This window comes from Zeus faber, assembly GCF_960531495.2.
Source record: "Zeus faber genome assembly, chromosome: 7".
Classification (NCBI taxonomy): domain Eukaryota; kingdom Metazoa; phylum Chordata; class Actinopteri; order Zeiformes; family Zeidae; genus Zeus; species Zeus faber.
Genome location: NC_137203.1, coordinates 485,228 through 495,897, shown reverse-complemented (window position 1 = coordinate 495,897; position 10,670 = coordinate 485,228). Strand labels below are relative to the sequence as shown.

The following is a 10,670-nucleotide window of genomic DNA, read 5'->3' as shown; positions in this document are numbered from 1 at the left end:
AGCGGATGATCGGGCCCAGTGAGGTGGTGTATATGGCAAAGAGGAGGGGTCCTAGCACAGAGCCTTGGGGCACCCCTGTGGTGAGGTTGTGAGGCACAGACAGCTGGCCTCGCCATGTCACACTGAACGAGCGCCCAGTGAGGTAAGATTCGAACCAGGAAAGTGCACTGCCCGTTATGCCCATATTTGAGAGTATGGACAGGAGTATGCAATGATTGACAGTGTCAAAAGCAGCTGATAAGTCAAGCAGAATGAGAACCGAGGATTTGGCAGCAGCTCTAGCAGTTTTTAAGGCCTCTGTCACAGACAACAGGGCTGTTTCGGTGGAGTGACCACTTTTGAAGCCAGATTGAAGTGTATCAAGAAGGTTGTTTCTTGACAGGTACTCTGTAACCTGTCTAGAGACCGCCCTCTCTAAGGTTTTGGAAAGGAATGGGAGGAGAGAGACCGGCCGATAGTTTCCTACTTGATTGGGATCGAGTGAGGGTTTTTTGAGCAGTGGTGCGACCCGAGCCGCTTTGAAAGCGGAAGGGAAAGTGCCGGAAGTTAGGGAAGAATTAATCATATGTGTGATTGCCGGGGTGATAGTCGGTGATATGGCTTGAAGGAGGTTAGATGGGATCGGATCTAGCGGACAGGTAGTAGGACATGTTAGTAGTTTAGATACCTCACTTTCAGCGAGGGGGGTGAAACCAGGGAACGATGAGCCCAGGGCTGGAGAAGACAGGTTGTGAGTAAGTTGTTTAGTGAATTGGCTGCTGATGGCTGCCACTTTGTTAGTAAAAAAGGAGGCAAGGCAGTCAGCAGTGAGGTTAGTAGCTGGGGGAGGTGGTGGAGGGTAAAGCAGAGACTATATAGTACACTAAACCTATACAGCACGCTAAACCTACATAGTACACTAAAACTATATGGAACACTTCACCTATATAGCACACTAAATCTATATAGGACAGTAAAACTATATAGTACAGTAAAATTGTTGGGTGTTGTTGTGTCTTGTTGTGTCTTGCTGTGTTGGGTCTTGTTGTTGTTGTTGTTGGGTCAATAAAACAATATATTACACTACACTAAAACTATATTTTTGGCTCTTGTTGTCTCTTATGTCATGCTGTGTTGTGTCTTGTTGTCTCTTATGTCATGCTGTGTTGTGTCTTGTTGTCTCTTATGTCATGCTGTGTTGTGTCCTGTTGGGTCTTGTTGTGTCTTGTTGTGTCATGCTGTGTTGTGTCCTGTTGTGTCTTGTTGTGTCATGCTGTGTTGTGTCCTGTTGTGTCTTGTTGTGTCATGCTGTGTTGTGTCTTGTCTCTTATGTCATGCTGTGTTGTGTCCTGTTGTGTCTTGTTGGTTTGTGCCTTGTTGTGCTGGGCCTTGTTGTGTTGTCTTGTTGTGTTATGCTGTGTTGTGTCCTGTTGTGTCTTTTGGTTTGTGCCTTGTTGTGTTGGGCCTTGTTGTGTTGTTTCTTGTTGTGTCTTCCTGTGTCATGCTGTGTTGTGTCTTGTTGGGTCTTGTTGTGTCTTGCTGTGTTGTGTCCTTTTGTGTCTTGTTTTGTTTCATCTTGTTGTGTTGTGCCTTGCTTTTTTGTGTCTTGTTGTGTTCTGTCATGTTGTGTTGTGTTGTGTTGTGTCGTGTGATGTCGTGTCTTGTGTTGTGTCGTGTCGTGTCCTGTCTTGTTGTGTTGGGTCGTGTTGTGCTGCGTTGTGTTGTGCCTTGTTGTGTCATGCTGTGTTGTGTCTTGTGTCTTGTCCTGTTGTGTCTTGGCATGTTGTGTCTTGTCATGTTACGTCTTGTCGTCTTGCGTCTTGTCGTGTTGTGTCTTGTCGTGCTGCGTATTGTCGTGTTGCGTCTTGTCATGTTGCTTCTTGTCATGTTACGTCTTGTCGTGTTGCATCTTGTCATGTTACGTCTTGTCGTGTTGCATCTTGTCATGTTACGTCTTGTCGTGTTGCATCTTGTCATGTTACGTCTTGTCGTGTTGTGTCTTGTCGTGTTGCGTCTTCTCGCGTTGCGTCTTGTCGTGTTGGGTCTTGTCGTGTTGCGTCTTGTCATGTTGCTTCTTGTCATGTTACGTCTTGTCGTGTTGCGTCTTGTCGTGTTGCGTCTTGTCATGTTGCTTCTTGTCATGTTACGTCTTGTCGTGCTGCGTCTTGTCGTGTTGCGTCTTGTCGTGTTGGGTCTTGTCGTGTTGCGTCTTGTCATGTTGCTTCTTGTCATGTTACGTCTTGTCGTGTTGCATCTTGTCGTGTTGCATCTTGTCTGTTACGTCTTGTCGTGTTGCATCTTGTCGTGTTGCGTCTTGTCGTGTTGCGTCTTCTCGCGTTGCGTCTTGTCGTGTTGCATCTTGTCGTGTTGCATCTTGTCTGTTACGTCTTGTCGTGTTGCGTCTTGTCGTGTTGCGTCTTGTCGTGTTGCGTCTTCTCGCGTTGCGTCTTGTCGTGTTGCATCTTGTCGTGTTGCATCTTGTCTGTTACGTCTTGTCGTGTTGCATCTTGTCGTGTTGCGTCTTGTCGTGTTGCATCTTGTCTGTTACGTCTTGTCGTGTTGCATCTTGTCGTGTTGCGTCTTGTCGTGTTGCGTCTTGTCGTGTTGGGTCTTGTCGTGTTGCGTCTTGTCATGTTGCTTCTTGTCATGTTACGTCTTGTCGTGTTGCGTCTTGTCGTGTTGCGTCTTGTCATGTTGCTTCTTGTCATGTTACGTCTTGTCGTGCTGCGTCTTGTCGTGTTGCGTCTTGTCGTGTTGGGTCTTGTCGTGTTGCGTCTTGTCATGTTGCTTCTTGTCATGTTACGTCTTGTCGTGTTGCATCTTGTCGTGTTGCATCTTGTCTGTTACGTCTTGTCGTGTTGCATCTTGTCGTGTTGCGTCTTGTCGTGTTGCGTCTTCTCGCGTTGCGTCTTGTCGTGTTGCATCTTGTCGTGTTGCATCTTGTCTGTTACGTCTTGTCGTGTTGCATCTTGTCGTGTTGCGTCTTGTCGTGTTGCATCTTGTCTGTTACGTCTTGTCGTGTTGCATCTTGTCGTGTTGCGTCTTGTCGTGTTGCGTCTTGTCGTGTTGCGTCTTCTCGCGTTGCGTCTTGTCGTGTTGCATCTTGTCGTGTTGCTTCTTGTCATGTTACGTCTTGTCGTGTTGCATCTTGTCATGTTACGTCTTGTCGTGTTGCATCTTGTCGTGTTGTGTCTTGTCGTGCTGCGTCTTGTCGTGTTGCGTCTTGTCGTGTTGGGTCTTGTCGTGTTGCGTCTTGTCGTGTTGCGTCTTGTCGTGTTGGGTCTTGTCGTGTTGCGTCTTGTCATGTTGCTTCTTGTCATGTTACGTCTTGTCGTGTTGCATCTTGTCTGTTACGTCTTGTCGTGTTGCATCTTGTCGTGTTGCGTCTTGTCGTGTTGCGTCTTCTCGCGTTGCGTCTTGTCGTGTTGCATCTTGTCGTGTTGCTTCTTGTCATGTTACGTCTTGTCGTGTTGCATCTTGTCATGTTACGTCTTGTCGTGTTGCATCTTGTCGTGTTGTGTCTTGTCGTGCTGCGTCTTGTCGTGTTGCGTCTTGTCGTGTTGGGTCTTGTCGTGTTGCGTCTTGTCATGTTGCTTCTTGTCATGTTACGTCTTGTCGTGTTGTATCTTGTCGTGTTGCGTCTTGTCGTGTTGCGTCTTCTCGCGTTGCGTCTTGTCGTGTTGCATCTTGTCGTGTTGCGTCTTCTCGCGTTGCGTCTTGTCGTGTTGCATCTTGTCGTGTTGCGTCTTCTCGCGTTGCGTCTTGTCGTGTTGCATCTTGTCGTGTTGCGTCTTGTTGTGTTGTGTCTTGTCGTGTTGCGTCTTATGTTGTGTCTTGTTGTGATGCGTCTTGTCATGTTGTGTCTTGTCGTGTTGGGTCTTGTCGTGTTGTGTCTTGTGTTGTGTTGTGTCTTGTGTTGTGTTGCGTTGTGTTGTGTTTTGTTGTGTTGTGCGTTGAGATGTGTTGTGTCTTGTTGCGTCTGATGTTGTGTTTTGTGGTTGTGTTGTGTTGCCTTGTGTCATGGTACGTCTTCTCATGTTGCGTCTTGTCGTGTTGCGTCTTGTCGTGTTGCATCTTGTCGGGTTGTGTCTTGTCGTGTTTTGTCTTGTCCTGTTGCGTCTTGTCGTTTTGCGTCTTGTCTGTTGTGTCTTGTCGTGTTGCGTCTTGTCGTGTTGTGTCTTATCGTGTTGCGTCTTATGTTGTGTCTTGTCGTGTTGCGTCTTGTCGTGTTGCTTCTTGTCGTGTTGCGTCTTGTCTTGTTGCGTCTTGTCGTGTTGTCTCTTGTCGTGTCGTGTGTTATGTTGTGTCTTGTCCTGTTGCGTCTTGTCATGTTGTGTCTTGTCGTGTTGCGTCTTGTCGTGTTGGGTCTTGTCGTGTTGTGTCTTGTCGTGTTGTGTCTTGTTGTGTTGCGTCTTGCCGTGTTGCATCCTGTCGGGTTGTGTCTTGTCCTGTTTTGTCTTGTCCTGTTGCGTCTTGTCGTGTTGCGTCTTGTCGTTTTGCGTCTTGTTGTGTTGTGTCTTGTCGTGTTGCATCTTATGTTGTGTCTTGTCGTGTTGCATCTTGTCGTGTTGTGTCTTGTCGTGTTGCGTCTTATGTTGTGTCTTCTCGTGTTGCTTCTTGTCGTGTTGCGTCTTGTGTTGTGTCTTGTCCTGTTGCGTCTTGTTGTGTTGTGTCTTGTGTTGTGTTGTGTATTGTGTTGTGTTGTGTCTTGTTGTGTTGTGTTGCGTTGTGTTGTGTTGTGTTGCGATGTGTTGTGTCTTGTTGCGTCTGATGTTGTGTTTTGTGGTTGTGTTGTGTTGCCTTGTGTCGTGTTGCGTCTTCTCATGTTGCGTCTTGTCGTGTTGCGTCTTGTCGTGTTGCATCTTGTCGGGTTGCGTCTTGTCGTGTTGCATCTTGTCGGGTTGCGTCTTGTCGGGTTGTGTCTTGTCGTGTTTTGTCTTGTCCTGTTGCGTCTTGTCGTGTTGCGTCTTGTCGTTTTGCGTCTTGTCGTGTTGTGTCTTGTCGTGTTGCGTCTTATGTTGTGTCTTGTCGTGTTGCGTCTTGTCATGTTGTGTCTTGTGTTGTGTCTTGTCGTGTTGCGTCTTATGTTGTGTCTTGTCGTGTTGAGTCTAGTCATGTTGTGTCTTGTGTTGTGTCTTGTCGTGTTGCGTCTTATGTTGTGTCTTGTCGTGTTGCGTCTTATGTTGTGTCTTGTCGTGTTGCGTCTTGTCGTGTTGCGTCTTGTCTGTTACGTCTTGTCGTGTTGCATCTTGTCGTGTTGCGTCTTGTCGTGTTGTGTCTTGTCGTGTTGCGTCTTGTCGTTTTGCGTCTTGTCGTGTTGTGTCTTGTCGTGTTCCGTCTCATGTTGTGTCTTGTTGTGTTGCGTCTTGTCATATTGCGTCTTGTCCTGTTGCGTCTTGTCCTGTTGCGTCTTGTCCTGTTGCGTCTTATATTGTGTCTTGTTGTGTTGCGTCTTGTCGTGTTGCGTCTTATGTTGTGTCTTGTTGTGTTGCGTCTTGTCTTGTTGCGTCTAGTCGTGTTGTGTCTTGTCGTGTTGTATCTTGTCGTTTTGTGTCTTGTCGTGTTGCGTTTTGTGTTGCGTCTTGTCGTGTTGTGTCTTGTGTTGCGTCTTGTCATGTTGCGTCTTGTTGTGTTGCGTCTTGTTGTGTTGCATCTTGTTGTGTTGCGTCTTGTCGTGTTGCATCTTGTGTTGCGTCTTGTGTTGTGTTATGTGTTGTGGTTGTGTTGTGTTGCCTTGTGTCGTGTTGTGTCTTGTCATGTTGCATCTTGTCGGGTTGTGTCTTGTCGTGTTGCGTCTTGTCGTGTTGCGTCTTGTCGTGTTGCGTCTTGTCGTGTTTTGTCTTGTCGTGTTGTGTCTTGTCGTGTTGTGTCTTGTTGTGTTGCGTCTTGTTGTGTTGCGTCTTGTCGTGTTTTGTCTTGTCGTGTTGTGTCTTGTTGTGTTGCGTCTTGTGTTGCGTCTTGTTGTGTTGCGTCTTGTGTTGCGTCTTGTGTTGCATCTTGTCGTGTTGCGTCCTGTCGTGTTGCGTCTTGTGTTGCATCTTGCCGCGTTGCGTCTTGTCGTGTTGCATCTTGTCGTGTTGCATCTTGTATTGCGTCTTGTGTTGCATCTTGTGTTGCGTCTTGTTGCGTTGCTTCTTGTTGTGTTGCGTCTTGTTGTGTTGCGTCTTGTGTTGCATCTTGTGTTGCATCTTGTGTTGCGTCTTGTCGTGTTGTGTCTTGTGTTGCGTCTTGTCGTGTTGCATCTTGTTGCGTTGCATCTTGTGTTGCGTCTTGTGTTGCATCTTGTCGTGTTGCGTCTTGTTGTGTTGCGTCTTGTGTTGCATCTTGCCGCGTTGCGTCTTGTCGTGTTGCATCTTGTCGTGTTGCATCTTGTATTGCGTCTTGTGTTGCATCTTGTGTGGCGTCTTGTTGCGTTGCTTCTTGTTGCGTTGCGTCTTGGTGTGTTGCATCTTGTGTTGCGTCTTGTGTTGCGTCTTGTCGTGTTGTGTCTTGTCGTGTTGCGTCTTGTCGTGTTGCGTCTTGTCGTGATGCGTCTTGTCGTGTTGCGTCTTGTTGTGTTGCGTCTTGTCGTGTTGCGTCTTGTCGTGTTGCGTCTTGTCGTGATGCGTCTTGTCGTGTTGCGTCTTGTCGTGTTGCGTCTTGTTGTGTTGCATCTTGTGTTGCATCTTGTGTTGTGTCTTGTCGTGTTGCGTCTTGTGTGTTGCGTCTTGTCGTGTTGCGTCTTGTCGTGTTGCATCTTGTCGTGATGCGTCTTGTCGTGTTGCGTCTTGTCGTGTTGCGTCTTGTCGTGTTGCGTCTTGTCGTGTTGCGTCTTGTCGTGATGCGTCTTGTCGTGTTGCGTCTTGTCGTGTTGCGTCTTGTTGTGTTGCATCTTGTGTTGCATCTTGTGTTGTGTCTTGTCGTGTTGCGTCTTGTGTGTTGCGTCTTGTCGTGTTGCGTCTTGTCGTGTTGCATCTTGTCGTGATGCGTCTTGTCGTGTTGCGTCTTGTGTTGTATCTTGTGTTGCGTCTTGTGTTGCGTCTTGTCGTGTTGCGTCTTGTCGTGTTGCATCTTGTGTTGAGTCTTTTCATGTTGCGTCTTGTCGTGTTGTGTCTTGTTGTGTTGCATCTTGTTGTGTTGTGTCTTATTGTTATTGTTTTTGTTTCCTGGTGTCAGGTATCGCCTCCCTCTGGACTCAGACTCTGTTGTGGAGCTGTGGCCGTCAGAATGTGTTTCTGCAGAATGTTTTCAGTCCCATTCCTCGATGAACAAATTCTCCCTCAAGCTGCTGTTCGACGGCTGCCTACAGGCGGAATGACACCACACACACACACACACACACACACACACAGACACACGCACACATTGCAGGAAGATCGAAGATCGACATTGCTTCTTAGCGACAATTACATTTCACTGCATATATGTATGAAAGTATGTATATGTATGTGACAAATAAAAAATCTTGAATCTTGAATCTTGAATCAATTTCTGCTTTATTACATAAACTGTTTGTAAACCTGTAAACGAGTGTAAACGAGTATGAATATGAATATAATTATGAATATGAATGATTCTCCCATTATCAAACTCTGTATTCTCAATAAAGTTCATGAAAACATCATATTCAACCATTTGATGAAAGAAGTGGAATGGATGGAGTGATTAAAACATGTCTTGCATCAAATTTTTTCAGTTATAATATTTGTGGTTTTATTCCATGTCTATATAATTATCTGCAAGCAGTCCATAGGTAGGGAATAGTTTGCGTACTCTATGTACTTCAACTAGATCAGACTAACATTGGCTTAACCCTTTGATACTGTGGTGTGGTGACAGGTGTGGCTGCTCAAACCTCACCATCCCCACACCACATACCGTATACCAACTCTCTTTTCTGATTTCAACTTGAAACATTAACAGCAAAACTTCTACAGTGTTTTAAACAGATGGTGCGTCGAAACGAATGGAGATATAACTGAGGTTTGGGAGAAGAGACCACACCCCAACCACACCTGTTACCAATCTGCTATCAATCAACACTGAATAAATACCTGTCAGAGCCACCTGGAGTTCGGTTTTTTCACTTTTTCGCTCTACAACCTACTCACGCCTTCCCGAGCTTCCAGCGATGGCACGCACTCCTGAATCTAAACGCCTCTTCTTATTAACATTTATTCTATCTTCAACCTTCTGACCAAGACAGCCCACTGATCCGAAGAACTGCCTCACTTCTCCGCTCGGCCGTGATCATTCCTGAGTCGAGACCACCGCACACATCATCAGCATCTCAGATGAAATCCCTGTAACACCAGCCAAATCTTCCAGCTATGGTAGGACCTCGGCAAGGAACCCACCTAGACCCAGGCAACATTCCCCGGTTCCTTCCGGTAATCCCAATCGTCCCAGTCAGAGCAACCCACACGCTCTAGGACTCCCACGGCCAATCCCTATGCAACCCATAGTTTTCATAATTCCATCGCTGACTCTGTTTCTCGCTTCACGTCTAGACTCCAATATCCACCCCACCCTGATCCCTCCATTTTCTGCCACGATCTTCTATTGACTCCCCAGCTACTCCTCCCCCGTGACCGCTTCTCAGAACGCCATCATCAACAGCCTCGCTCCTCGAACCTTCTCGTCTTACAAGACGGTTTCAAGACATCACCTTCCAGATACCGACCTACTACACCGATGTGTGCTTACTCTTCGTTCAGGCTACCTAACGCCCCACATTGACAAGACCCTGGAATCCATGCTTCTCTTGGCTTTCTTTGGTTTTCTCTGATGTTTCGAGTTCACCTCATTGTCCTCGACCCACGTCGTCACCCCTGCCTTTCTGACATCACTGTTCGTACTCAGGACTCCCTCATTTTCACCCTTAAGCGCGTCAAAACCAACCAGATGGGTCCTACCACTTTCCAAATTTCTGTTCTGTCTCGACTCCTACCTTGACCTCTTTCTACCCCTCTTAAATTTCATTCATTACAGACATTCCCTCAATTCTTCTCCCTCCGACCATCTCTTCACCAACAAAATGGGAAGCATCACTGCTCCTTCCTTGTTCCATTATCACTTTAGAGACGTTATAATCAAGTCTTCCATCTCACCTAAACCGTACTCTAGCCACTCACTTCGCATCGGCACAGCTTCATTTGCTTCCTGCCAGGGTCTTTCAGACCACACCATCCAGATCCTAGGACACTGGTCCTGCCAAGCTTACCACAGATACACCCGCAGCAACCTCCAGGATTTCCACAAGCCCACTCAAGCCTCAGCCATTTTTAGGAGTTTTTGGAGATCTGAAAGCGTGGCTGAACTTGAGGCCTGTGTCCGTGAAGACTCCTTCCCCCATCCTCAGTCAAGACTCCTGATCGGTTCTCTACCAGCTCGCCAGTCACACATCATCCCTCAACCACCTCAACCTTAACCTTTGTTCCATCAATCCGTATTTCCTGCTTCGCAATCTCAATGAAACCAACAATTCAATCTTTCTGTTGTGGTGTGGTCGCTAACTCGTGAAAATCCATACATGATAATGCATACATACTACATCAGGGGTGGGCAAACTTTTTGACTTGGGGACCACAGTGGGTTTTAAAATTTGACAGACGGGCCGGGCCAGTAGCAGATTAATGGAGAGTGTTTATGTGAATTAATATAAATTACATGTAAAAGCCATTACATAAAAAGTTTTGATCTTTAAAGGGTAGCCAAAGCACACAAGTGTAGGACTGGGGGTTGCCAAAGTATGAATTGAAAGATGTTTTTAACGCAAGGTTTTTTTACTTATTATTTATTATACATGTATTTTTCATAAAAATTAAAGAAACCCTAACCCTAACTCATCCAATTTCAGTGGGAACAGTGTTGTTGGTCACCCTTTTTTACCAGTGAATAAAGTTTGGTGTCAGTTTTGTTGTGGCAATTGTCAGGACAGATCTGAGGTGTTCATCAGTTAACTGGCGTGCTATGTTGACGTTCATCACGCTGAACGTCTGCTCACACAGGTAGGTAGAGCCAAACAACAGCAGCCTCCTCTGTGCCATCTGCCTAATGTTTGGAAACGGGGCTTTGCTTAGTGAAGCATGAAACTCATCCGGTTTAAGAGAGTTGAACTTCTCCTTTAAGACAGAGTCACATTAAAGATCCATCAGTTCCAATTGCAACTCCTGCGGCGCTGTTTCAGAGTCTTGTGAGAGGGGAGATGACACCAGCTGAAGTGACTTGTCAATTCTTTCTAAATAAGAGAACCGACGCAGAATTCTCAGGTCTGCAGGTCTTCCAGTGATTTGTTGTATTTCTTCACATGTTGAGGGGCATCTTTCAGCGTCGCTAGTGTGGGGAAACGAGTGAATGATTTGTTTGAAATTTGTCTTGAGAACCAAGTCAACCACACTCGTCAACATACTTTTCCCAAACTTAACCAGAGGACATGAGAGTGGTAAAGCAAGTCCTGGTGATCAGCATCTGTTTCCTCAAGGAACTTAATAAATTGACAATGCTGAAGTCCCTTCGCTCGTATACAGTTAACAAATTTTACGACTGGATTCACTACATGATCAAGGTGCAATACAGACTTACGCAGGGCTTCCTGATGGATTATGCAGTGTAGGAAAATTACATCCAGGCCAGGGTTTTCCTCTTTTTCCTCCCCCCCTTTTATCTGGATTCTTTTCAGCAGCCCGACGTTTTTTCCTGTCAGGTTTGGT

General features: G+C 46.3%; 1 protein-coding gene across 1 annotated transcript in view; it reads left to right on the top strand.

Moving 5' to 3' along the window:
* The window catches only part of c5 (complement component 5), a gene marked incomplete at both ends in the record, with an annotated part of 72,813 nt that extends 65,537 nt beyond the window's left edge, over positions 1 to 7,276 (top strand). Inside the window, 1 exon segment of the mRNA XM_080003727.1 lies at positions 7,135 to 7,276. Within this exon segment, the coding sequence (XP_079859853.1) occupies positions 7,135 to 7,276 (142 nt within the window).
* Between the last annotated feature and the right edge of the window lie 3,394 nt (positions 7,277 to 10,670).